Raw genomic sequence first — 27,749 nt, 5'->3', positions numbered from 1 at the left:
CCGTGCTTCGTGTCGGGTCCGTCCTCGCCCGAAGCGGTGCCGCGGTCCCGGGAGACCCAGCGGGGCTCCTGCTGCTCTGCCCTCGGGACCCCAGGCCAGGTGAGCCCATCACCTGCTCACCACGTTCCGGCACTGAGATTCTTTTCCTTCATTTCCATCATTTTCCTTCTGCCCCGAGCCCGCCACCCCCTGGGGCTCACCCGGAGCTGCTGCGCGCCGGCTCGGCGGTACTGTGAGCAGCGCCTGAGCTGCCGCCGGCCTGCCGGGAGCACGTCCAGAGCCGGGCGGGCCGTTCAGGGATGGAGCAGGGGCTGCAGGGGAGTTTGTGATCCCTCCGGATCCGCGCTTCACCGCGGAACAGCCACTGCGGGACCGCGGCACGGCCCGGCCGGTGCGGCTGGTGCGCCGCTACTCGCGGCATTACGGCGGGGGCGGGCCGGGGGCGTGGCCTTGGCGTTGGGGGTGTGGCCCGAGGGGCGGGGCCGGCGGGAGGCGGGGCTGGAAGGGCCGGGGCGCTTCTAGAACGGGCGGCGGGAGCGGCGGCCGGAGCGTGAGCGGGGCTGGGGCGAGCGGGGCACGGCCGAGGGCGCAGGGCGGCCGGAGCCTGTGCTGGGGTGGAGGCACGGGTACAGCCGGAGGGAGCGCCGAGGGAGCGGGGCTGGGCTGAGGGCACAGGTACGGCCGGAGCCGCGCTGAGGGAGCGGGTCACGGCTGAGGGCACAGGTACGGCCGGAGCCGCGCTGAGGGTGGGGACACGGCTGAGAGCACAGGTACGGCTGGAGCCCGCTCTGAGGGTGGGGACACGGCTGAGGGCACAGGTACGGCCGGAGCCTGTGCCGAGGTGGAGGCACAGGTACGGCCGGAGCCCGCTCTGAGCGTGGGGACACGGCTGAGAGCACAGGTACAGCTGGAGCCGCGCTGAGGGAGCGGGGCAGAGCTGAGGGCACAGGTACGGCCGGAGCCGCGCTGAGGGAGCGGGGCAGAGCTGAGGGCACAGGTACAGCTGGAGCCGCGCTGAGGGAGCAAGGCTGGGCTGAGGGCACAGGTACGGCCGGCGCAGCCCGCTGTGCCCGCAGCCCGCTGTGCCCGCAGCCCGCTGTGCCCGCAGCCGCCGGGGCCCGCGGGGGTCCCGCTGCCGGCGGCTCCGGGCGCTGCGGGGGCTCAGCCCTGGCGCTCCGCGGTTCGATCCCCGTCCGCCATCCTCGCCCCGCTGCTGGGGTCGGCGGTGCCCGCGGGCCGGGCTCTGGGGGACGGCGGTATCGCAAAACATCACGCGTCTTTGCAAGCTGTTAGAGGTGTCATCGCAGAAGCAGTGAAGAGCTTGTTGCCTTTCTCCGCGCTGTTTGGGTTTGATAAGACTGGCGTTCCCGGGTAAATGCCTGCCGGCTGACTTTGCCAGCTGCCTTAACTGGCTGTGCGTGTTCCCTGCCTGCCATAGGCTCAGCACGGAGCAAGCGATGGCTTAGGCTTCGTAGTGGTGTTCAAGCCCCACTTGTTCTGCTCACGTCTCATTTTATTTTACTCTGAGCTTTGTTTTCCAGAAAAAGCCTGTCCCTACACAGTTGTGCAGCTGAGCTGGGGACAAGCCAGGAGAGCTCAGGCAGCTGCGTGTGACCTGTGCGATGCTGCCACCGAAGAAGCCTCGGTGGAAGAGGCTGTGCAAAGGCAGGGGACAGCAGCTGGTTAAAACTGAAAGCATTGCCTAAGTGTTAGCAGAGCTCAGCTGGGGCACAGCAGCTTGGCATATCACAGGATAGCAAAACATGTCTTTGAACAGACAGGAGTAATTTTATTTCAGGAAGCAGAGAATGTCCTTGTAACCTGGAAGCAAGGAGGAGAGAGGATATGTAAATAAAGGCTATTTTTAGGACTGTCTGACTTTGTGATGTTTGGTGTTTCCAGCCAATAATCATCCCTCTTTCTCAGTACTAGTGTTCCCCTAGTCTAGGGGAATTTTGTTACAAAAATGTCTCCTGCTAGCAGACATTTTTGTAACAAAATCTCTTACTGTTTCATTTTGTAGGTGCTCTGTGAGGGTGGAGTGGAGCTGAAAGGCTTCTGTGATCATCTTTACCAGGGTAATACTTCATCTTTCTGGCATTAACGACTTGGCAATAATCCCACAGGTATGTTGCGAATATATATAGCAATCAATAACTGCCATTCACATTTCACAAGCAGAATGTTATGCTGCATTGGTAAATTGGCCCTGCTGTGACACTAACAGACAACGTGGCTTCTTGCTAATGCCGTAATTTCTTGAGATTCATTTTTTTTAATGTGACTAATCATACTTTGGGAAGCAGTGCAGGAATTACATACTTCTAAGGGAGTAACAGCAGAGGGAGCAGGGTTTACCAGTTAGCATAAGAAATTTTTCACTGGAGGTTTAAGTCAGGAATCCAATCTGTTTATAATTTCCATGCTGTGTGCATTGGCAAGCTTCCAAAGAAGCAAGCTGTAAACATAGATATTTTTCCTATGACTAGTTCTGATTTTTGTGCATGGTTTTCTATATGTCAGAGATAGTAGGACGTGGAGTGTGGAAGGGGGCATGTTCTAGGGTGATGTTAGAATAGAATCAACCCCTGAGATAATAACCTCTGAGATAATGCCTGATTTTAATTAAATTGAATTGAAAGAACAGAAGACCTTTTAATACAAAAAGAACCTCTCTTATTTCTGAACAGGAAGATACTTTTAATGCTTTATATGAGCAAATGATAACTTATATCAAGTTGTGTTAAGTATGATGCTATACTAAAGTTATGGCCTTTGCAGAGTAAAATGCAGTCTAAATATTAATGCTAAAAAAAGAAGCTGTAGTGGAAAAAGCCCAGAGTCTTTTTTTCTTTACCAACACTGGGATTTGACTCCAGGCTGCTTTATAAAGTCAGAGCTTAGAGAGTAAGATTCAGGTGGATTTGCTGTGCCTTAGACTTGAATCAGTTTTGTTCTCTACTGGAGTGTTGAAGATGCATTCTTTGTTATGGCTTAAAAAAATTATTGGGAGCTAATCAAGATGATTATGGCTTCTAAGGTGGTTATAATGAATTCTATGTTAAAGGAAATGCCAGCAGTTTTGCGTGGTTGTGCTGTATCCTTGTTAATGCTTGGAAATAAACAGCTTTTCCTCATTTTCTTTTGGCTTGCCTTGAGAAACACAAGGCAATCATATTGATGTTCTTGCTAGGTAATTATAATTTGTTTGAGATGTGTATTAAAATGCTTTGTAAAGAAAGATGATGTTGGCTTAAGCTGCTCAAGCAGTAAAACCGATGTGCTCTGGAGGAAGAGGCTGGGTTGAACACTGGTGCATCTGAGTTCATGTGGATAATTTCAGCTCTGAATTACTTGTTTCAGTCTTCAGACAATGGTGTAGGTTTTCTTTCCTTAGACTTTAATAATTAAGAAGTTTTAAAGCTGCTATCATGTTCTGGCTGAATCTGCGAGACTTGAAATACTGCTACAAGTGGATGGTTTTATGGCTGCCTTTCTTGGTTGGTATTGAGAGAGGCTCCTTCTTGGCATCATCTTGATTAACCCTGTCTTTTGGCTCTTAATAAGTAAGCAGCCTTGCAGGTTTTTGGTTTATACCATTGCCCACTTAGATATCATTAACCTTCTTTAGAGCCATCAGTACTGATAGCAGCTTAATGCCTTCTTTTCAAGCTCCATTGTTTGTGGAGGGGAAAGGGATGAAGCCATCTGCAGCACCAGTTCAGTACTCCTTGGTGTCTGCAAGCAAGAAGATAGGGTGGAAAACAGTGGCATTTGGAGGAGCCCCAAACAGACCTGTCTCATCCAATAGTCCAACCTCAAATTGCTGTTTGAGGATGGACCAAACTTCAGAGCCTCAACTGTGTGTGCACCAAGAGCTCATCAGTGGCCTGAGGTGATCTTCAATTAGTGATTTGCTTGTTGGGTTTTGCCATGATACTTAAATGTAGATACATATGGAAGCAGCTGCTTTCAGAGTGATTTCCCAGGTGTCTTTAACAGCACAGACAAGCACAGAAGAGGAGACAGGCTGTAACCCTTACTTGTGTCATCAGCTTGTATGTTGTATTCCAGTAGCTCAGAGAAATGGTATCTTAATCACATGCTGGCAGTATCTGGTTATAATACTTTGCCTCACAAGTTTTATTCCTCTGCAGCAAATTCTGGGTCTGTAAGCATGGAATCAAACCAGAGAGCAGTACTCTGCCTTAAGGACATAGAAGAAACCATTGCTATGTGCTCTGAAAAAAATTTCCCCTATCTAGTCCTTGGAAAAAGAGGTGACTTTGCGTGGAGCAGTTAGATTGCGCCCCAGTTCCCCACCTCCCCTAAAGAAGCCCCACAGCAGCTGGAGTGCTGTCGCCTTTAATTGAGGAGTGGAAGGGTGTTTGTTTTTTTTTTTTTCTGGAGTTCATGCAATCAAAAAATGTTCACATATGAGTACAAGTAACACTTTGGTCTAATTCACCACAATAAAGGGTATGACTTGTATTCTTTATGTTGTACAGACTGGTCTTGTATTGGTTCCACTTAATTTAATTTTCCTGCATGAGAAGTCTATGCAAATTTGGAGCTGGATGAAGGACTTGCTTTTTATGTCCCTGTTTTTAGTTAGGCTGTCAGGCAAGTGGAGTTCTCTTGTACTATGGTGAATAAAGGAGGCTGTAGCATATTAGTTTGATCAGAAGTTGAGTCCTAAAGGCACTGGATGTAATAGGTATTTGTTTCCTCTTCTGACCTGAAAAATAGTCCTCCCTTTTGGCTAGGAGCTGGCCTATGTTCCCTGTGACTGGATATGCAATTCAGAGTGAATGAGAAACTGAGAACCATGGTAGATGTGCAAGCAACTTCCCTTTAAGTCAGGTCTCTATTTTTATATCTTGTCGATTATGAGGTTTTCAGAAAGCTTATTTAATAAAGAATTCAGTGTAACCTGTGGAGAAAAATTCCATCCTTGTGTATTTTGTCTAGAGCTCTTTTCCTTCTGCCAGTGTTCTCTGAGCCTGACAGAACTCTTTCCATAGGAGCAATGATTCACTGAGGTCTTACACTGTAAAGAAACAAAGAAAAAAAAAGCCCCAAAACCCAAAAAAAAAAAAACCCAAAAAAAACCCCCACAGAAATATAGGCAGTATTTGTGCTACAAAGGCTTGTTGTTTGGCATTTCTGTTTGAGTAAAACACACTGCCTTTACAAACATTTGTCTCCATTATTGAGGCATGAGCTGCTTGTGCACCTTCTGCTCCTCTTGCCCTCCTTTCAGCTGGAGTGGGCACATGTACGTGTTGCTGTGCACACACGCTCCTGCCAGCCAAGACTGTGGTTATTCAGCCTCCTGTAATTCATTATTTGTGCTGGTTTTCCTAGTAACAACTGTGAAAAGAATGTACAAACAATCTGCCAACCCTGTGGCCAGGTGTCCTGCTTGTTTGAGCAAGAGCTGCTTTCTCTTTTTACTGAGGTCTCTGTTTATTGACTCAAGTACAACTGAGTAGGGTGGTAAAACTGTTGCAGGTCTGCTATAAAGACAAGCTGGTAGCTGTAGTACTTCTTGGCAGATTTCCTCAGCCATGAGAGAACATGGTGAGGAGGTGCAGGAGAGTGTAAAGTTGTGTTGTTTTAGCTGGAATAGTCACTTGTAATTGTTCTCCCAGGCTTTATGTTGTGCATCCAAAAAAACACTCCATTAAATGATGGCTGACTATTCAGATGGACAGATGAGGCTTAATATATCCAAATTAATGTGCTTCCCAAGTACACTTGACTTTCTGGGCTTTCTGCTACATCACTTACTGTGGCTTGTAATATTGGCAGACCTCTGCATGGCACTATTCACTCAGCTTTATTCATTTCTCAGATTACCCGTGTAACTAGTTCTTAACTAACTTAAACAAGCAGTTTGGGAATATGTGGTTTGCAGGAGGGTGAGAAACAGAAGAGGGAAAGGAGAAGACTTTTTATGATACTGTGAGACATTTTCCTGCTTACTCATGCTTGCAAACTGTTGTGATAAATTATTCTGATTCCTTGTGTAGTCTTGTAAAGCAATCAAAAGAATAATTAAAATAATAATATTGCTATGTGATACTACACAACAGAGGACAGAGCTATTACTAATATTTTTAGTGGTGGTGGTGTCACTGATGATGTATTTGGACTTTGATTCTTTGTGGCGCTGGTGAGCCCAGCTGAGGGTGAGAGTTTCAGTTGTCCTGTGGGCTTAAAATAAATAAATATCCATTTTTTTATCTTTTGCCTTGTGGATATTTAATCTTTTGGAGGCAGATGTGTGGAGCCCAAGGCAACAAGTTAGAGTTATTGCAGAGTTATCTTGATTCCCTCCTATTTACTACATTGCTTCAAATTTCAGGACACTCCATGTATTTTTCTTTCATTTTTCCCTTCCATTCCCCTTTCTCAGTTTGATTCCATTTTGCCCCCAAATAGATTAATTTTTACTTTACTTGGAGTTAATGGGTCACACGTGGTAATTTTGAGCTACCAGTTTTCCCAGGTACATTGAGTGGGAAAAAGTAATGACTGCTTTCTGAACTGAGGTGAAGAGTTGTCACCTCCCTTTTGACATTGGGCAAGGGTGTGCCAAGAGCTGCATGTTTGAGCAGCAGTGCTCCTACATGAGGCTGGCACTGGTGGCTCTTCCTGCTTGCTGGGCAGGCAGCTCTGGAGTGAGCTGTAGGCTGATCCCAGTGCAGTGCTCCTCACTAATGCCCTGAGAAGGTGTTCTGGTCATCAGGTCTTCCAGGAGGCTCTCCTGTATGCCCCTTGCATCCCTTGCTTCACTTGGCCCCATCTGCTCAGACTGGCTTTCCTCCCATACCCCTCAGGCTGTGCTCTTGGAAGTGGAACAATCTGCTTTCAACATCCATCTCTAGAGCTGGGTTTCTAAACTGGCACAGCCTTTAAATACAGAAGTTATAAGGGCTGTGCCCAGAGGCCAATATGCTGAGATAATGCATCTTGAATAAGCAGAGCTGGAAATTTCACTTCTAACTTTTCCAACCATTGCTGCCACTTCTACACTACAAAATGTTCTATTTCTCTATTTGGCTTTGTCACTATTTGTGTTTCTAGACCGTTTTTAAATAACTGAGTTTTATAGAATGCTATAAACCCATTTAATTTAGACTTTTATTATTATTATTGGAATATAATTTGTGTGTCTCATATTTTCCAGCTCTAGTTATGTCTGACATGGAAGGTACTGAACTGCTCTTGCAAGAGAGCTTGTTTTCACTGTCTCAGTGGACAATATATATATTGTTTCCCTTACTTTTCTCATGTGGGCTTTCCAGTGTCTTCCATGTAAATCCCAAAGACTATGCAAGATAGCATTTGATACTGGTAAATAACAGCTCTTATGATTGAAGGAGAGTTTTTTCAAGCTTTACTAATGAAAATGCAGAGAGTCTAAATAATTTTCATGAGGTTAAAATGAATGAAGATTAATGCTTTGGCTTGTTTCTCACAAATAAGTTATTTTTATTCATCCTTTTCCTTTTAATTTTTTACAGGTATCTGGAAGATGAAACCCTGGCTGCAGTTTATGTTCTTGCCTTGTGTTTTCCTGATCTGGAGCACAGAGGCAGAGTTCTTTACCTCCATAGGTGTGGAAAGAACCAATGCATGATGTTGTGATGTCGTTATTGTGATTGCTAGAACTGTTAGTTATCATCTGAAGCATATGGTTTTCTTCATGTGGCCCTGGCCAACACTGTCTCTATTAGGAAAAGCTGCTCTTCTGCAGCAGCAGTGCAATTTGTTTGCAGTTGGTTGACTTGGAACACTGACCAGCGTGATTCAAGTTTCTCTGGGGCCTCTGTCAGTAAAATAAGATGGGGTCTATGTTCTATTGAGATTCATGCATCTGTTGTCATCTTGAACAGAGCATACCGCCTTACGCTAAAAAGCTTAGTCCTGAATTTGAGTTGTGAAAATAATTTAAGTGCTAATTGTGAAAATAATTTAAGTGGTAAATATGTGAAGGTTTTTTTTTTCCCCACAGCACCTGAAATCTCCTGTCCTCTCAAAAAGCTGAAGTTAGATGTCAGAAGGAAAAATCAGTAACTCCCCTACATTGTGTGTTTTGCTAGGCCTGAGTAAATCCTAAAGAATTTGCATTGTAATAAATCTGTAAAATAATTTTATTTTTATGACAATTTAGTTCCTGTGTTCTAATAGGATACAACCATGTATGATTGTAGTAGAGCTTCAAATAAGCACAAACTGAATTTTCTGCTGTTAAGTGGTCTAACATTTTCCTGTTGAGCAGTTTGGGGACTCCCCTCCATAAGGGCATTAGAGGCTGATTAACTGCCACTGGCTGTTCTCCAGAATGACCTTTGAGTCAGTGGAGCTGTTTGTGAGTGGCAAAGCTCAGAGCTCCTGGTGGGTTGTTCTGCACCACTGTGTGGAACTGCTCAGACAGAGTCCTCCTGCCAAGTGCCTCACATGCCCTGTGGCTGGCTGAACAGTATTTAACTACATGTGTATTGTTTGCTTCTGATTTTTCTAACTTAAGTAGCATTTTATTCGAAGCTTCCATGAAGGATCATCTTCTCTTTACACTTACCTATTTCTGAATCTTTTCTAATTCTGAAAATAGCATATCCTGCTGCTTTCTATCTGGTTAATCATGCCTCATTCATAATTACTTTGGAATGCGGGAGCTGTGGTTGCATTTATGAATCTAATAATGTTCTTTCAGTTTGGGCTTTGAAAAGCCAAGTTTGTCATAGCAATTAGGACTGATATGTTAGCAATTTCCACTAATGCTAATCTGGAGAGTGTGTGTGTGACTCTATGAACATTAGTCTAAAATTCCTCTCTGGGTAATGTTAGGCTGTTTCCATGGTTACCTGTATTGTAAAGCTGTAACTTTAAATTATACTAGTGATTACACTAGTAATTTGTTAGTGTGACCTAATCTGTGTCCATATGTAGAACAGATGCTTTGGCAAACCTTTGGATCTTTTGTTGCTTTTTCTCCATAGCTGTATGAGTGTCAAACCTTTCTTTTAGTTGTCTTGCTTGCTCTTGTGATACTAAAAGTAATTCAGAGGCAGAGGAAGAGTCAGAGCAAAGCTACATGAACTGTTGAAGCTGGGTCTTTAAAAGCCTCTTGAAGCCTTTGAATGCCGGACTTATGTGTCTAAAGCTTTTGTGGTTTACAGGCATTGAAGTGCATACTCTTAATTTGTCTGTTGTTATGGTTTTAATAGCCCTGGAGCATTTAAGGTTTGTCTTCTGTGCACTTGGGAATTGTTACTTTTTTAGGTCTGATAAATATTTGCTCCTACTGTTTTTAGGTCAAATGACAGACCTGATTTATGCAGAGAAGGACTTGGTACAGTCTTTACAGGAATATATCCGAGCAGAAGAGAAAAAGCTCTCTCAGATTAAAAGGTAGGGGAGATTTGTGTAATGAAGGGTGATAAAATGGCTCATTTGAGTTCAATCACACCCCACCTTTGTCACCACTCTCTCATGCTAAATCTTGTTGGTATTTCCTCAGTAGAAAATCACAGGTAGAGGATAGGTACTTGGTTTCATTTATTCCTATTAACCTACACGGGTCCCTGCTTCAGATGTCACTTAGAATTTGCTCCTTTAGAAATGGTGCTCTAGTGGGATCTCCCTGCTTGGCCTGTCCTTGTACCATCACGGGACTCCTGTAAAGAGGATACATCAGAGTCATATCAGGAGTCTTGTCATGAGAGCTGAATGCCTCTGTTGTGCACTGCTCTGTGCTGCCTGTTTCATGCCATCAGCCCTGCTTACCAGAGCCAAGTGTGCCAGTGGCATTTACCAAATCTCTGGGTTCCTTCCTGTGTTGGTGTTGCCCTCAGGCACAGTTCTCCTGCCTTATTCTCTTCAGGTGCCAGCATGGCTGCAGTACATCTCTGTCCTGCTTCCTGGGATCACTTCAACGGCTCTTGCTGACAGCTGACACTTTGTGTCACTAGGAAGAGGTTAATTCTTCTCTAGCCAAAAGCAATATATATTAGGGTGCGACAAGAGGATAGGCAATGTGACTTCCAGGTTTGGAAGAGCCAAGTGCCTCTAGAAGGAATTATGCTCTCCAAACAACTTCTGAGGCTGTATGTGTCAATCTGACCCTCCTTTGGGAGGGTAGGATGCAAATAGAGCTATGGAGTAGTGGAATAGTAGGAATTCTGGTCACATATACACAAACTATTCTTCTCTTGAAAAGCTGCCCTTTGGAGGCAAAGCAATATTCTCTTCAAGTATTGGTTAAGAGAAAATCTGTTCAATCTATGAATAAACTGGTATTTTTAAGGCTCATTACAACTGAGATGCATGCCTGCTGAAGAGGGGTTTAAACTACTAAGCAGGGAAATATTTTCCCTTTGAAAGATTATTGTAATTAAAAACCTCTATCCTTGTGAACTTGAAAGATTGAAAGCCAGTTTTGACAGTAAAAACAGCAGTAATTTGATCTAGATGTGTAATTTGAGTGATTTAAGAAGGAAAATGTGCATTCATAAATGCCTGAGAACAATTTATGAATGCACATCTTCCTTCTTAAATCATGTGCACACTTCTCATTCCAGCTGGGCTGAAAAAATGGATATACTGACCAGCAAATCAGCCTCTGATCCAGAAGGGTACCTGGCACACCCTGTAAATGCATACAAACTTGTGAAGCGTTTGAATACTGACTGGCTGGAATTGGAAAACCTGGTTCTTCAGGATACAACAAATGGTAAGGAGTTCCAGGGGACTGCTGTTGGGAGGCAGCCTTGTGTTCTGGAAAACCACAAGCTTGGCTGTGGTTTAAATATTATTGCCAAGTTTGTTTAAAAATCAGCTGAGGACTTGCCTTGTATGTACTGATTACCCAAGTGAGTGAAACTTGCAACTGAAACACATCTTAGTCAAGAATCAAACTGTTTTATTTGGGGAAAAAGAGAGAATGGGGTATGCTTAAAGCTGTGCTGGTAACTGCTGAGTGTTATGTTCTCTTGTATATGAACTGCTTCATCTGCTTTCCCAGTGTGTTGCTTTTCTTGATGATCACTGGTTTTTGACCATGTTGATCAGAGAATAAGATTAAGAATCCAAATGAGCTCCATATTGAACTGATAGGGATACTCGTATCAGCCCCAGCATTAGCGTTGGCAGATGCTTTAGTCTTTCAGAACCAGGATAATATGATTGCTATCTCTAAACCTATCCTTCTAAATCAAATATTTCCAGTACTAATCCTTGGGTTTGCATAATTTTTTTGAGTGTCTGCCTGAATTTGCTTGCATACCTTTTTTAAGTGGAGGTTTATTTTTACTAGACTCTTGGAAAGTGAGGAAGAGGTGGTTATGTTTTTCAGGCAGAACACCACATGGTTTCCCTTTCTACTCTGTATATGCTAAAGTTTAGGTACCTGAAAGTTTTTTCCAGACAAGCCTTTTATTGCCTTTTGGAATAGTTATCCTAAATGGAAATAAAATACTCAAGTCTATTGGATATGTCTGTCACTAATTCTTTTTCTAAAGGCTTTTTCCAGTTTGGCTTGCTGTGTGATTGGAAATGGTTGGGCTGTTTTCCTTCAGTTGATGGCTTCCTCTTCTGCCCAACCAACCTGCTGTGTAACCCTGATATATTTACCTAATGCATTTAATTTTATTTCTGAATATCACCTGGTTTACTTGTCAGGTTCAATTCTCTCACTGAGTAAGGCCCTGTGCTAGTGAGATGATCCTGGATCAGGTTCTCTGTCTCTGGAACTCAGACTTGAAAAGCTCTTGTGGCTTTAGAGGTTGGACTGCCGAGCTGGAGGTCATTGACCAGTACATCTGAAATCAGCGGTCTCTATGGGTATTGCAGGACATTTGATGAAAGCTGTTAAGTTTTCATGTCAGAAAGACATTACAGGACAATGAAGATCATTAGAGTCACATTGTACATCAGTAATTTTGTGGCACAAGAAAATTGAATTTAGCTGTTTATTCTTTATTTTTTACTCCTGAGCCATATTTCTGGAAACGGGACAGAAAGCAATGTGTTTATAACTTTTGAGCCTTAATAAGAGGCTTTAAATCTGGGTTATTTGAAACTCAATTCTCAAGCCAGATCAGATGTTTCCTCTTCTGTGTCAGTTTGTACTGATACTTATTTAAGATCTGGAAGTAACATCTTTCCTTTCACTGCAAAGGCTTTATTGCAAACCTTACAATCCAACGTCAGTTTTTTCCAACTGAAGAAGATGAGACCGGAGCGGCGAAGGCTCTGATGCGCCTGCAGGACACCTATAAACTGGATCCTGAAACCCTCTCTAGAGGGAACTTGCCAGGTAAGTGCACCAAGGTCTCCTCAGCTTTTAACAGGAAGGAAGTGGTAACATCCTCAATCTCTCTCCAAAAGTCCTTTATAAAATGAGGATTGCCTGTTTTTGTCACAGATGTTTCAGAAAATTTCAAGAGGTACTGGGATGTTTGATTATTAGCTGGGTCCTGATGAACATTTGCTGCTTATGAGGCACCTACCAAAACAGAAGTACAATGCGGTGACTACTAACATGGTGTTTACAAACTGAATAAGCTTAACTGGTGTGCGGGTAGATGAGCTGACACAATGTTTTTATCTGTTGTAAATATTACTAGCCATTAATAATTGAGTAAATTTTAAGCTTATATGTGCATCTTCTGAGCTGGAGCAACTGGAAATCAATGCAATTGTGCATAAGCAAGCTGAGGTTGATTTAAACAAACTGGACACCCAGTTTGTTTAAATCAACATCAGCTTCCTTATGCACAATTACAGATCTATAGTAAAGAGAAATGAGCTGGCTGTGCATGTAGTCAGGCTTCTGTGATCATCTAAGTGTTAACCTGTAGGTTAGGTGAAATGTTTTACAATGTTATTCTGCTCTTCCTTTGTCTACAACAGAAAACTCAATAGCTTACTACTGTAACTTCTGTTAACTTCTCTTTGTTCCCAAAAGAATGAATTAGAATAAAATTAAGGTAGTTTACTCTTTAGTTCTGATGGTGTTCACTTTAGTACTGAATTTAAAATACTGTCAAAGCATTGTTTCTTAGAAACATTTTTCAATGATAAAAGTGTGTATTTACAGATACTTCTTGGTGTGTCCCATATATTTAAGGCAAAGGTGCTTGTGTGGATTGCTGAAAGTTATCTTTTTGGTTTTAGGAACAAAATACAGATCCTCCCTGACAGTTGGTGACTGCTTTGGCATGGGGAAGACAGCCTACAACGATGGGGACTATTATCACACGGTGCTCTGGATGGAGCAGGCCTTAAAACAGCATGATGAGGGGGAGGATACAACAGTCAGCAAAGTAGAGATCCTAGATTATCTCAGCTATGCTGTTTTCCAGTTTGGGGATTTGCACAGAGCAATGGAGCTCACCAGGCGGCTGATATCCCTCGGTAAGAACAAAGACCACGTTACTTTAGCTGGGAAGTGCTGTCAGCAGCAGAGCTGAGAGCAGTTGTGGCCCATCCACACTGGTGAGCTGACTGGGAGGGATATCCTGACAGATCACTTATAATAAGTGTGGGCCCTGGAAAAAAGTCTATTTATACATGAAGTATCTTTAACAAGCTGTCTTATGGTCCATGCTGTTGTTACCCAAGGCCCCAGTGTGTCTGACTGCACTCACTGCCTGTGTGCATCGCTGGAGTGTACTGAGATGCTGTGTTTGGCAGTGGTTAAAGCCTTGCTTGTCTCAAATGGAAATCAAGATTACCACAGACTAGGCAGTGCTGCACCTTCTATAAGTCCTACTGACTTTATGTATACCTCTTTATTTCTTGTTGCAGGTACTCATGGATGCTGTAATACTTAGCTTGAGATCTTGCAGTATTTATTTCTGATTATTCAGAACAAATTGAATTTCTTAAAGCCTCCTTTTATTTCTGAACTGTTTTTAGTTTTCCCTTGAGTAAGCAAATAAGTGTCCTACCCAGCTTTGCCTACTTCGTGCAGTGGAAAGGTCTGTCCTCTTCATTTAGAGTTAACATTACCTGTGTTAGGTATTTGATGGGTTTTTTAATGAGCTGTGTTGTTAGTTTAGATATTAGCAGCATCCTGTGTGGGTGAAACCTTCCTATTGAAAAATACTTACTAGTCTAATTTCTGCAGAACTAGAATTCTTAAATTAAAATTTACAAGAATATGAATATGCATATAATCTAGCTCTAGGGGTTTAGCTCTGATAGCAGAATGCAAATCCATATCAGCAGCAAACACTGGAACACAGCTGGCAGTCCATTCAGCAGCTTCCTCTGCTCTGGGCTCAGCTTCCCTATATGCCACTATTACCCTGTTCTCTAATGAGTGGTGACTGGAGTGAGCTTTTGGATTGGCTCCATGAGATAAACACAGTAAAGTTGGGAAGGTCAGAAGGGAAAGAATCTGTTGTAGGTAGTAGCATCCAGAAATGCAGATGAACAAGGAATTGTTCCTTCTTAGTTATCTGGGGTAAAGGTCCATTGATGATGATTATTGATTCTTACCAACATCATTAATAAATCACTAGTATGTGCAAAGATGCTAGTGATCCAGGCTCCCTCCCATGTAACTCTGTTAGAGCTACAGATGGATGCTGTAGAGGGGTTCAGAGCTTCCCAACCTGAGAGAAGTCTTTGGGCTTGAAGGCTGTGGCTGGACTCCACCACAGTACTTGGTTAAAGTGTGCTTGTGCAGTGTGGATGAGGAGCATGGTGGAAAGGAGGGGTACAGCAAATAGACTACCTTGGTCTCTGCTCATGAGCTCTGGTGATCTGCTCATCTTGGGTAGAACTGGCCAGAAAGGTTAAGAGAAAAGGAGGAAGGTGAAGAACAAAAACTTGTATTCTTTTACCTGGAATACAAGTTTTATGATGGGTTCTTCCAGAAAGGATTCTTTTGTATCCTGAGTGCAACTCTCCTTTGTGAAGACAGAAGCTTCCTAGTGTGGATTTTCAGTGCAGACTGAAGCCAATGCCTTTGTTTGCCTGGTAATGCTTTAGGAAGGGAAAAATTGTTGCTGTCTTGATACAGGGACTTGTTTTACTAAGAGTTCCTGGGTTTGAAAAAATCTGTTTTTCTCCCCATGAAGACAGCACTCATGAGAGAGCAGGCAGTAATCTGCGGTACTTCGAGAAGCTGCTGGAGAAGGAAAGGGAGGAGAAGGAGAAAGAAAATTCAATAAACAAGACTGTGACAAGCACAGAAGCTGTGGTGCAAAGTGGAGCCTATGAGAGGCCTCTTGACTACTTGCCAGAGCGTGATATCTATGAGGCTCTTTGCCGAGGTGAAGGGGTGAAAATGGTAAGAAGAATTTCCTGACTATGCTGCCTTTGCATAAGGGTGGTCAAGCTTGGTGGGACGTGTTATGTTTTTCCTTCTCTGTAGCTTTTTTCTTAATGAAAATTTAAGTTTGATTCTGTCCAGGCTGAGATTTGTACCTTCTTCTCAATCTTTAGCTGCTATGCACAAACAACTCTTAGCTGTACCTCTTAAGGGTTGTTGAAAATTGATTCTCCTCAGTCTGTCTACTCAGCTTTTTCAAATTCAGCTCTGCAGGCACAAAAGGATGCTTTTTCTCTTGAGAGCTGATTACACTTTACCACACTCAGGGAATCACATTATTCCTTCCCTTTTGCATCTTAGACATGCTCTTCTGGGGGGACTATTTTGACCAAGTGATTTCTAGTACCTCTCAACAAACATGGCTTCAATTCTTAGTCCAGGGAAAAGAACCAATATATTTCATCTTTATAGTCTTAATTATAAGAACCAGGCTTTTTTGTACAGTTCACTGCTTGTTGTAGTTCTTAATCTGTAACCTATTATGATTTAATTCCCTTAAAGTTAGTGTTTCAGATGCTGCTCAGTGGTATTTGGAACAGGATATCTTGTTTTTAGTTGCAGTAAATTGCAGAATCACTCTTGTTCACCTCTTGTATCTTCTGGTCACCTGATGGTTTTTACAATGTGTGTGGAATGAAGCTCATCTGCCTGTCTTGCCTGTTTGACATTCAGGAAAAGTGTTTGAGCAAAGAATGCTTTGTTGTTTGGCATTTTGTTTCAGACACCTCGAAGACAAAAAAGGCTGTTTTGTAGGTACCATGATGGAAACAGAAACCCTCACCTGCTCATAGCTCCCTTTAAAGAGGAAGATGAATGGGACAGTCCTCATATTGTGCGATACTATGACGTCATGTCTGATGAAGAAATTGAGAAAATTAAACAGCTAGCTAAGCCAAGGGTAAGTTTCCCTTTTTCAATCTCACTAATAACTGCTAATTCCATTCTTCAGTCTCTATTAGCAAGGACTAAGCAAAGGATTTGAAGATCTGGTTTCATACTACAGATGATACACTGCAGCTGTGAGCCTAAAGGGAATGATTTTGAAACTGCCTGGTGATGTAGGACCATAAAGCCCAGTCTCCCAAAGGTATTTATGCATTGTTGCACTTAGTTATGCAAAGTTCTCAGTAAATGGCTTGGAAAGCTTTAAGAAATTAGAAACTAGATTTCAGAAGATAAATGGCTGACTTAAAATTATAGGAGTAGGTGTGCAATATGTCTTGAATCTGCCTTTTGAACTGGAGCCAAACTTAAATGAAATTTAAAAATCCCAAATCTCAAGAGAAGTGGAAAGAAAAAAATGTAAGTTGTGTTAGAATAATACCTAGGGGTTAGGTTTTTTTTGTTTGTGTATCCTGGAATCCACTGCTTCTGTTCTAAACCATAGATGTTTCTTGTTACTCATGGTATGAATTCTGGTGACTCTGCACACAATAAAAAAAGCAGCTACCTCATGCAAAGCTAGTAATTATCTGTTTTTTCTGGAGGTGGAATTTCCTGCCTGTCACCTTTCTGGCAAAAAGTAGTATGGCAGTGTGATAGTAGTAGACGCCCCCTTAGTTTTACTGTCATGTCTGAGCAGAATGTAAAACTGAACAAATCTTTGCTTATAGAGAAATGGTTCATTTTAACACTCTTCAGGCTACCACTATGAAATATGGTACTAAAATTCCAGTGAAGACTGACTGTTCTGTAAGTATTTCTAAATGTAAGCATAAATAGTTAGAAACAGATTGAGAAACTGATGCTTCCCAAGATCACTAAGAATTTGGGATGTTTGTGAAGCTGGTCTTCTATGACTACCAGCCAGCTAGGGAAGTGTTGGCTGAACACTCCTGCCTCAGTGAGGAATCTCACCTCCTTAAATGGAGAATTTTTCCTATTACATCATAGTAGAAAACTTCAAGAGCTTCAGATAAAATGGAAGTATTCACATAGAGCATATCACTTAATCTGTTTTATCAAATAAAGCACTGTCTAAAGACAGCTTTTTTTTGGTTCTTCCTTTTTATTCAAAGTTTTATGGGAAGTCTTAATGCCTGATATCTGAATTTTGCATATATTACTAATGTTAGAGGAATTTTTCATGTAATCTATGTAGAACTGCAGTCAGTCCCTAGAAGAGTAGGTAAATATTATAGCCTTAAGATTCAGATGAAAATTGTCAATTTTAAAAAAACAATAACTCACTTTCTTAGAGTTGTTTTTTTCTGAACCTACATATAGCTCATATGCAGGGAAAACTTCAAATTCTGCCATACTGCTGAAAGAATGCAAGTACTGTGGTGAGATGGTCCTTAATAAATACAGCTTAATTTTAGCCTGGAAATTTTAGTTAGGAATCATGAAAGCTTTCAGACAGAGCTGTGAAGTGTTATTTTATTTTAGGCTTAGAAAGGTGACCACTTTGTTTATTCTAAAATGCATTTGCAAGAACTTTTTGCTTTTGAGTCCAAGCACTTCAACATTATCTGCAGTTTACACTTGCCAATACTTTTTGTGGAGAAAGAACATCTGTATGTGATTGGGAGTAGCTGCAGTTGAGTTGCTTTTTATGCTTGTTTTGCAAAATGCAATCACTGTTATTCCACTTCCAAAAAGTAGATCCAGCTTTTCAGGCAATCCATCAGGTCTGGCTGGGGAGGGTCAAGAAAATTCTTAGTTCTATTGTTGTGGATAGCATTAAGAGACGTCCTTCATCATAGTATGAGAACCATATTCCCAAAATTCTTAAAGTTACCTGCAAGTCTGAACAAGCAAGAATATGGCATGAAGTGGGAAGGCAGGAATATATGAACTCATGCTACAGGGTTTCAGCAGTGCAGAATTTCAGAAGGAAATAACAGTGGAGAGCTTGCTGAACTAAACAGGCTCTGAAACAGTGAAGCTTCTGAGCAATGAAGGGTATTAGGATTTTTGAAAGTAAATGCCTCTTACAAGGCTGATTTCTCCACCCTGAGAGAGGAAGCCTCACATTTATCAGTTGCTAATACCAACTGAGATGTAGATTGTGTATCTTAAATGAAGAAACCTGCCTATCAGCAGATAGGAAATAATATCAAAGCAGTCAGGTTTATTTGAGTTCTGATTTATTTAGATCATATTCTAGGTGCAGAAATCAAGCAAGCATACACAAGCTTGAAAATGGCAGCAGAATGAAAAGTCTGGGAAGCAAAATATATCTCCCCAAAGCTATGCTTCACTGTACCAGTGAAGAACAACATTCAGTCAGTCTGGCTCTTCTGTTGTAATTTATACAGGCGAAATCTGGAACAAAATAACAGTGAGTCAGAATTACAGCAACAGCTGTGCCAAGAACTCTTGTGTAGGGACAAGACAGCTGACATGGAGTGTAAAGCTGGCTGGAGATTTATTTGAGGAAAAATGAAGGAAAAAATGACTGCATTCTCTGAAGAAGATGCAAATAAAAAGGCCTTCCATGACCTATAATTAAGTGGAAGAAAAGAGGTATGATTTAGAGTGTGTGTGGTTGGCAGGAGTTAAATTTAAATGTGGTCTGAGTTTACAGTCAAAGGAAAGAGTGTCCCAGTTCTTGTTCTCAGCTGCAAGAATGAAACCAAAGTGAGCTGGTGTATTGTTAGCAGTCATCTGTGACACTGACACCACAGCAAACCTTATCAGTTTTGCCAAGTTCCATTTTTTTTCCCCTACAGATCTGGTCAAATGGCCTAAATGTGATGATACTCACTGTTTAAATGTGTAGGTGTGCTGTGCTTCTGCAGAGTTACCTTCATCATCTAATAATGTCTCAGAACTCAATGTTCCAGGCATCTTTCAGCTGGAAAACTTGAGCATGGAAATGTTGAGACTTGTCTTTGGGGAGTTTTCTACTACTGGGGATTTGCTTATCCCATAATTTGTAACTTGTTCTGTAAAAGTTTTCACTTGTTATTTTACATCTGAGAATGAGGTTGGGTTTTTAGTCCTCATGAGGAGCAGGCTGATTAAATTCATGGACTATCCAATTCTCTTTGCCAGGAACCTGGACTTGGTATGTTGTTAACTTTTGTTGTTGTTGCCTCTTGCTAATATTGACTCCAGCTGTTTAAAAAAAGTGCCTTCAAAACCTGTTCAGCAAGCAACTAACGGATTTAATCAATATCATGGCTTGTGCAGTCCATCAGACTCTTTTTCCAGGATCAAATGCAGGTGATGGATTGTAGTTGTGTTTCTGCATGTGTTTTAGCATGAAATCAGGTCATATTCTAGGTTGAAGAATATGGTTCTAGGCTCATCGAGTGCGTTACTGAACTCAGACAAATCAGGTGTTGCTTTTGGTAAGATGTGAGAAATTTCTATTCTGTAGCTGATGTGTTTCTTCCCCCTTGGGTTTTTTTTTGGCACAGCTGGCACGAGCCACAGTACGTGATCCCAAAACCGGTGTCCTTACAGTGGCTAGCTACAGGGTATCCAAGAGGTAAGCAGAGAGAAGGCTGAGCTTTAAGGGTTTTTGTGCTTAACAGCTGTTTGCTACCTATTATGTCTGAAAACTTGAACTGCTTTGCATGTAACCAAAACTTCCCCAACAAATGCATGGAAAATGGCTCTTTTGGCCATCTGACAAAGGGCAGAAGAATCCTTCTGCCTTGAAAAATGTGATGTGGTGATCGGTACTGTAAAATAATGTGTTGCTATCCTTCCCTTAGCTCTTGGTTGGAGGAAGATGATGATCCTGTTGTGGCCAAGGTGAATCAGCGAATGCAGCACATCACAGGGTTAACAGTGAAAACAGCTGAGCTCTTGCAGGTTGGTGCACTGGCTTCATCCTGGTGGAATTAGCTGCTGGTTAGGGTGGTCTGGTGCAGACAGATATTCTCCCTGTGTGTGCCAGGCAGAGAAGGGTGGAGATACCAAAGCAGTATAAGAACTTCTTGCAGGAATCTGAGATTTACCAGTTTGTTCTGAGGGAAATGCCTGCTACTTATTTTTCAAGTCTGCAAAAGCTTATTCTCTGTCCTAGTTCAATGTTTCTAAGACCCGAGTATCTTTTGCTATAGTCTCATATGAATTCTGATCTTTGGATGACTGTTGGGAAAAAAAAGTGCCTGTAGTACAGCACTGCCAGAATAGCTGTATGTTAGTCCATTCACTGTTTCTCTTCCTCCATGCTCCTTGAATTCCTGTTTCAGAGCTTGATTGAAATACTCTCGATTACAGGCTATCTATACAAATCAGGTAATTGTGTAGTGATCTGGGAGACGCATTAAGTACAGCCTCAGAGTAACTAAAGCATGTTATGTGATTACAAAGTAAGTAAAGAGGTGCTTTTAAGTTAATTTTCTGTGAAACTGGCAAGGCATTTGTATGTAACAGATCATACACGAGGGGCACAGAGTCCAGTTCTGTCCCCTAGGCTGAACTCACAGGGAGTTGCACTCTTTCATCTGCCGTTCCTTCAGAGGAAGGAGGCAAGAATGTGGTGAAACTATTGCTGCTGAATGTTAAACAGGCTGTTGTAATGATAAGTGCAAACGCTCAAACTACAAAAGGGAAAAAGCACTCAAGTTGTTTCTCATCTGTGTACCTCAGTTCCGGCAATCTAAAAATAAGTGTACTATAGATAATCATCTTGCCACAAAGTGCTGTTTCTCAGAGCATGCTTTGGATTTCTGAGAGCAAGTGCTATTCTGCAGCAGTCAGTTGCAGTTCAATATGTATTTATGTGCTTCCTTCTTCCATGCTATAGGTTGCCAACTATGGAATGGGAGGGCAGTACGAGCCACACTTTGATTTTTCTAGGGTAAGATCACACTTGCAATTATTTCTTAGTGGGGTGGGGAGGAGGGAACAGTTTGATCTGAGAGAACAGGTGAACCTGAGAGAAACAGATGTTTTCTGGTAGAGCATTTAGTATGTAGCCCTGTTGCATGGATGGATTATGAATTCTGAAAAGCCTTTGCACTGCCTTCTCTGATGCTGAAAGTTCAAGAGAATAGTGAAGAAATCTCCCTGCTTACTTTGGGACCTCGATTCCTTACACAGTAGAGACACTAAAAGAGTCATGCAGCACTTGAATGTGCTCTTTGCATTGTTTTATTTGTAAACTGAGATCTGCTAGCCCTGGGTTATGAGTCTGCCTTGTTCCATTAGGCTTGTGAGTTCAGTGATGTTGTCCAAACCTTCTTTGCTGGGTGCCTTTAAAGCATTTTACAGGAGCTGACTGAGGAGGAGGTACCCTTCCTCCTGAAAAGTCAGCATTATGGAAATCCTTGTGGGTTGTATAGCCCTTCTGGCAGACCCCTGAGAGTGGCTGAAAAGAGTTCCCTGCGTTGGTTTTGAGGGCAGTGCTCCAGCACAGGTTGGATGTACAGGTGGTAGTGCTGGGTCTTCATGAGGCACTAGAGGGCTCTGCCTGGCAAAGAACAGCTCTGGTTTGCTGTAGGGAGAAAATAAAAGCAGATTCTTAATAACAACCCTCAATAAGTTCATGGATGTGCTAAACATACAGAAGAGCTGTGGTAACTGGTAACTTCAAATATAAAATCCATGTGATACCTTGGTTTCTGTGGTATTTCAGTGGGATCTGGCGTAATTCAGATTGTCCCAATGGTTTTACCTGGTAGGAGGGATTGCTGCAGCCAGAGTATACAACCCAATCATTGAGTGCAGAATTAAAGCCTTCCAACTTAGCACTGTTTAAAAAATAAAAAAATTCCAAGTCTTAACACTATGGAAGCTTGTATTCATTAGCTTTGGCCCATTCTGCAAATTTTCCTTTTAACTTCCAAGTCTGCTTAGTTTCCTGAGTTGAGTAAATGTTCTTAAATTCTCTTCAAAGCCTTTGAACTTAAGGACTGCAGGCATCAAATTGGCCACTGTGGACTTTACTTTTGGATTAGGAGCTGGAGCAGAGCTCCACTTGGAACATAACACCCTGGATGCATTTGTCAGCTGAGGCAAGGCAGTTTCAGAGGTTGCCACAGTTTTGGTCTGGTCCTGCAGGCTCTCTGTGGGTTAGTGTTGAAATACAGGTGCTGCTGTGTCTCCCTAGCTTCTGATCAGCCTTGAAGCTTTTTATTCCCTTGCAGTTCTCAAATAGCGGTATCTCAGGAGCTGCCTGTTACAACTTGGAGATTTTATTTTGGTTGTTAAAGTTAGATTTTTGCTGTGGAAGTTCAGAAATTCATAGTTGGACCTGGGCTTCACAGCAGTGGCAGTAACCATGGAATTTTCTGTATCTGTGTTCTTATGTTGGCTTTTTCTGGATTGGATTTGCATATGCAAGTGTTGGGGTTTTTATGGACACATTTCAGGAAAGACCACTTGTTTATTAAAACATGCTTCAAGCAGATTGAACCACAACATCTTAGACATGGTCCCTGTGGTTTTCCCTGCTGTATGCCTTTTTCAATACTGATTTATTATTTTCTTTAAATCTTGAACATTACTGCTTTTGTATGTAAAAAATGCAGCTTGATGTCTCCTGGCTTGAATGGCTTCCTATTAACAATGTAAATAAACTTCTGATTTCATTTTTCTGAAGGTAATACACTGGTATTGTTTTACTTCTACACTGGCACCAGTGTGATCTCAACTTCAAAAAATGAGACTCAGTGTTTTTTACAGACTAAAGACAATTTGATCTTTTTGATGTGGTCTTTAGTCCTAGACAAGCAACCACCTGAAACTGTAGCTTTATCTGCTGTCAAAACATGCATTTGCTCCTCTCATGACAATATTTCTTTGAGTTGCTACATTTACAAGAATCTGTTATCTAAAGCCCACTGAAGATTATTTTTTTGTATTCATGTCAGTTGTTGACTTTGGATTAGTGCCCAGAACAATAATGGCCTGTTGTTGACCTTACTTGGATAACATCTGTGCCACAGTCCCTGAAAACATCGCTTCTCTTCTCCCTTCAGACTTGTTCAGTGCAACTTCTCCTTGTTGCATCCAAGTGCTCTGTGCATGCAGCTGTGCACCCTGGCTGCAACTTGTGATGGCTTTAATGTTGCCCTCTGTCATTTGTCCCCTTTCTATTCCAACTCTTTAAATTGGGCTTGAGGATCTCTGCGGAGCTGCACGTACGTAGCTCTGGTGAAAGCCTGTTTGGAACCTGGGTTAAAGTTGTTGTCTGTTGCAGCGACCCTTTGACAGCACACTCAAAACGGAAGGAAATAGGCTAGCGACGTTTCTTAACTATGTAAGTACCTCTGTCTGTCTGGGAGCTTGAAATTTGCAGTTATTCTCATTTAATTTTATAGAAAGATGAGCCAGATGCTTTCAAGCGGTTAGGGACTGGAAATCGTGTGGCCACTTTTTTAAACTATGTAAGTATGATGATCCTTTATGCATTGAGTGTAACTTTAGCAGCATCTTTTTACAGCTTGTGCAGTTGGTTATTTGTAGAGATTTCCTGGCATCTGGCAGTAGGGATTTCATTATTTCTGCAAGCATCAGGTGCTGTCCCATCCGAATTGATAGAATTTTGGTGGTATTTAATGTCAGCAGGAAATTTGAATATAAGACCCCTTTTCTCCTTTTGGTCACTCTATGGAATCTTTTACTTAATTAGATTCCATGGAGGACAGGAGACTTTGGCTTATTTCTTAGAGGGAAATATGTGGGGCACTCATGTGGTATGCTTTTGGAGAACTTGACTATCAACCACTTAATATGAGACACATATTTTTCCACCACTGTTTGACAGCACGTGATGTTGTGGTCTGTGATCCTCTTCCTTGGCTGTGTGGCAAAGCCAGAGTTGCTCAGTTGCTCAGCACAGCTGCCACTTCAACAAATGAAGGCAGGCAGATCTGATAAACTTGGTGCAACTAGGTTACAAGTGCTGATTTGAAAGATTCATTAGTTGCATGCATTATACAGCCCACAGACCATGTACACTGGAATCCTAAACATAGCTGCCACTGCGAATAATGGCCTTGTTTTCACAATAGTCTTCTGACACTATCTGTCAACCTGTACCCACTATATCTTGTGTTAAAGATTTTAGTGATACAGCTTAAATATTTTATCACAGACTTTTAAATTTTGGCAGACATCATATTTTGAGAGTGAAATGCAGCTCAAAACAGAACCAGAAGCACTTTCAACTTGATATGGTGGGGAGGGATATAGTCTTCAAAACAAGAATTGGAGTAAGGTGGGTAGCTGTGAAATACTCTGCTGCAAAAAAATCTTAACTTTAAATTGAATCATTCTTTATTTTGTTTGCTTCTCAGAATTTTGGATGAGCTTTGATTTAGAAGGAACAATACACATCTTCTCTGCCAGTTGTACATGGTCAAAGGCACTCTGCCCTTGTTTGTCTATGTAGAACGCATAATGCATCATACATGTACCACCAGCCTTGCTAAAAAGAGTAGTTGTGTGGCTAAGACACGTGTGTTAACTTGCAAGGCTGCATGCATGTACACGCTTTCTAGTTGGAAGGGGCAAAAACCGGTGCACCTGTGGCATCTGATGCCCTTTTATTTTATTACCAGAGTGGTAATAACATCTGCTTTAAACAGAAATCCAAGTTACAGTAGGGATTGTGGGGACCTGGGGAGTGTATTAATAGTAGTTTTTAAACCTGGTGAGAGTTGGATCTTGCTAATCTGTTTCTTTTAATTAGAATCTGACCCAAAGCTTACTGAATTCAGTGGCAAGATGTTCTATTTTTAATGGGTGTTTTTCTGGAAACTTTGTTGGGGTTTGAGTCAAGTCTAGAATTTACAATAAATCCATTGTTACTGATGAATACAATAGGGTTAAATTCATTCCAGTGTAGTAGGGCAAAGCATAAAGATACGTGGTTTTGTTTAGAGTCACATAGCTGTAGCTGTTGAAGCTTGAGCTGCCAAAAGCACTTGAAATTGCATAAGAATGTTGGTGAACAGCACAGAAACAGTGCAGAAAGAGAGGCTTTCTAATAGTTTGTGTAGTTTTTGAAGTGGTTGACCAAGATGCATAAAATAAAATAAGAAAATGAGTTCCAAAGGCATGTTTTCAATTTACGAGGAAATACGTGGTTTAACAGACACTTGTTTTCCTAATTGGATCATAAACTGGAATGAAATTCTTGAAACCAGCTTACTCTGAAGTCTTCTCCTTCTAGAGTAATTAGCTTATTAATGTTGCAGGTACACAATTTCTAGTGACTATTTAAAGTAGAGGATACATAATCTAGGAAATACATATCTAGAGATACATAATTTGGAGAAAAGCCTTCAGCTGAAATAAAATGCTTCAACAGCAGGTACTGATTCTTCTGCAGTATGTGCTGGTTAAGTGCACCCACCTCATCAGTGCTGCCTGTAGAGATGCAAGTGGAAATATCAGGCCTTGGGACACTTATAGTTTGTGGGATTGTATAAAAACCTTGTAAATGTACAGTTTGTGGACTTTGTTTTGCCAGATGAGTGATGTAGAAGCTGGAGGAGCTACAGTTTTCCCAGATTTTGGGGCAGCAATATGGCCCAAGAAGGTAAAGTTTGTGTTTGGTTTTATTCCTTCTTTCTCCACTGTCTCTCCCTTAGCACAGTCCCTGTAAAAGTCAGTTGACATGACAAGTGCAGTTCATTGCAGTTATAGTGATCTTGCAGAGTAAAAGGCAGATGCCTTTTGTTCACACATTACCAACAAAGGTACCCTTTGTTGGTAATGTGTGAACAGTTTCTCTGTACAGCTATTTTTAACAAAGTAAACTGGTGTTCAGTAGAATTCCTCTGTGCTCTGAGTGAACATGGCTGTGCTAGAACAGGACTAAGAGTTTTTCATGTGCTGTTGATAGAGACCTGTTAAAGTGCTTCCAGCTGCCTGCAGCTGAATCCATAGGCATTCCCCTCCCCTTACTTTAACCTGGTTATATTGACTGGGATATGACTAACCCAGATCTGATTTCACTTTTTAGGGAACAGCAGTATTTTGGTACAATCTCTTCAGAAGTGGTGAGGGGGATTATAGAACAAGACATGCAGCTTGTCCAGTACTAGTAGGGTGTAAATGGGGTAAGTAATACTTCTTTGGAAACAAATTCTCAAGGAAGGCTCATGTATCTAAAGCTGGGGATATACTGATCTCTTATGAAAGCATTAACGTTAACATTAACGTTAACTCCAGTAGTTGAAGGAACACCCAGGTAATTATTACTGGTAATAATTACCTGGGTGTTCCTTCAATTACTGGAGTCATTTGGTCATAATGAAATTTCCTGCCATTGATCTCATGAAATATTAAGCAGTTGCATTGTAGCTTTTCTAGTGAGTTTGTGTCAATGGCAGCATAAAGTATGAGACTGTCATGGGGTTTGTGTAATGTATCAGTATCAGAATGACTTGAATTATTATTTGGCTAGAATCAGGTCATCTGCCTATAATTTTGAGCTGCAAAAGGATGAGAGCTCCTTATAAGGTAAATGGGAGTGTCTGGGCATTAGGAATTTCTGCTTCCTGCAGAAAGCTTATCAAGCTTCATATCATCCATTCCCATACCTGTATCCCCTGGCCTCCAAGGTATGCCCCTGGAGTGCCAGAGCATGCTGGCTGTCAGTGATACAAGCCCCAGAATACACTGCTCTGTTAGTGTTGGCTCCAGAATTGTGCATTGAGGAAGATCCTTTCTTCCCCAGCCTTTTGCATCTCTCTGTGTTTTCCCTTGGGCGAGTAGAGAAGTATAAGCATGGATCCCCAGGCAGAGATTTTACCTAAAGTATCCATCTAGGTTGTGATGATACCCACACTGGGCACATGGTGATAACTAATTCCAGTTCCCTGTTTCCACAGTTTCAAACAAATGGTTTCATGAAAGAGGAAATGAATTCTTAAGGCCTTGTGGGAGAACAGAGGTTGACTGAATTCCACTGTGCTGCAGACCTTTGTTTCTGTCTCCTTTTCTACTGTTTGTTCCAGTTCATTTCTAAGAAATGATCCATCTTTTTCTCCAAGAGTCCTGGCACTTTACTACAAAAGAATAAAATGTAACACCTGTGAAAGAAAGTAAATGGCATTGTACACATTCATGTGTTTTGGTTGCAGTTATTTCCACATTTTCCCTGCCTTCCTCCCTACAGTCTCCTTCTGTAGGTAGTGGTGCAAACAGTGCTGTGAGCAATTCTGTTTGGGTGCTTGGTCTTATGCCTTTTGTACCTCAGATTTAGATGTTAAATATTTCTTTGAACCAAAGTTTTTTTAAAAAAAGTTTTGTGTACATGTTGATTTTATTGTATTTCTATGGATCACAAGTTTTAAAGCAGAAATAAATGGAGGACTGGAACAAAGTTCCATTTCTGAATTATTTACAAAGAAGTTAGACTTAATTGCTGAAAAAAAAGCAAAAGTTGTGGAGAAACGGCAAATATTTCAGAAATGTAGATGCTTGGTGTTAGTACCAGGCTCTTGTACCAATATGTGACTGTGCAGCTAAATTGGCT

The 27,749-nt window shown here is 41.8% G+C and overlaps 1 protein-coding gene across 2 annotated transcripts; it reads left to right on the top strand.

Moving 5' to 3' along the window:
* Positions 1-513: 513 nt before the first annotated feature.
* On the top strand, positions 514-27,334 carry P4HA2 (prolyl 4-hydroxylase subunit alpha 2). Of its 2 annotated transcripts, XM_077786702.1 has the most exons (17): positions 577-675; positions 2,024-2,126; positions 7,533-7,625; positions 9,327-9,423; positions 10,593-10,744; positions 12,191-12,328; positions 13,189-13,428; positions 15,102-15,313; positions 16,077-16,253; positions 19,723-19,793; positions 20,023-20,122; positions 21,063-21,116; positions 23,460-23,519; positions 23,581-23,646; positions 25,737-25,805; positions 26,232-26,328; positions 27,103-27,334. In XM_077786702.1, the coding sequence occupies exons 3-17, from the start codon at positions 7,544-7,546 to the stop codon at positions 27,171-27,173; spliced, it is 1,686 nt and encodes a 561-aa protein (XP_077642828.1). In that variant the 5' UTR covers positions 577-675; positions 2,024-2,126; positions 7,533-7,543; the 3' UTR covers positions 27,174-27,334. The 2 variants fall into 2 exon arrangements, with proteins under 2 accessions (XP_077642827.1, XP_077642828.1); XM_077786701.1 differs by lacking the exons at positions 577-675; positions 23,460-23,519; positions 25,737-25,805; positions 26,232-26,328; positions 27,103-27,334 and adding an exon at positions 514-550 and having other exon boundaries at positions 23,581-25,724.
* The last annotated feature ends 415 nt before the right edge of the window (positions 27,335-27,749 follow it).

Source organism: Lonchura striata, chromosome 15, assembly GCF_046129695.1.
Source record: "Lonchura striata isolate bLonStr1 chromosome 15, bLonStr1.mat, whole genome shotgun sequence".
NCBI lineage: Eukaryota > Metazoa > Chordata > Aves > Passeriformes > Estrildidae > Lonchura > Lonchura striata.
The sequence above is the reverse complement of the archived record's forward strand: the minus strand, read 5'-3'. Positions and strand labels throughout refer to the sequence as shown.

Coding starts and splice junctions, on each gene's coding strand:
- P4HA2 (XM_077786701.1), top strand. CDS start 7,544: ATGAAACCCTGGCTGCAGTTTATGTTCTTGCCTTGTGTTTTCCTGATC. Junction 10,745..12,190: donor TCTTCAGGATACAACAAATG/GTAAGGAGTTCC, acceptor TTCACTGCAAAG/GCTTTATTGCAAACCTTACA. Junction 12,329..13,188: donor CTCTAGAGGGAACTTGCCAG/GTAAGTGCACCA, acceptor TTTTGGTTTTAG/GAACAAAATACAGATCCTCC.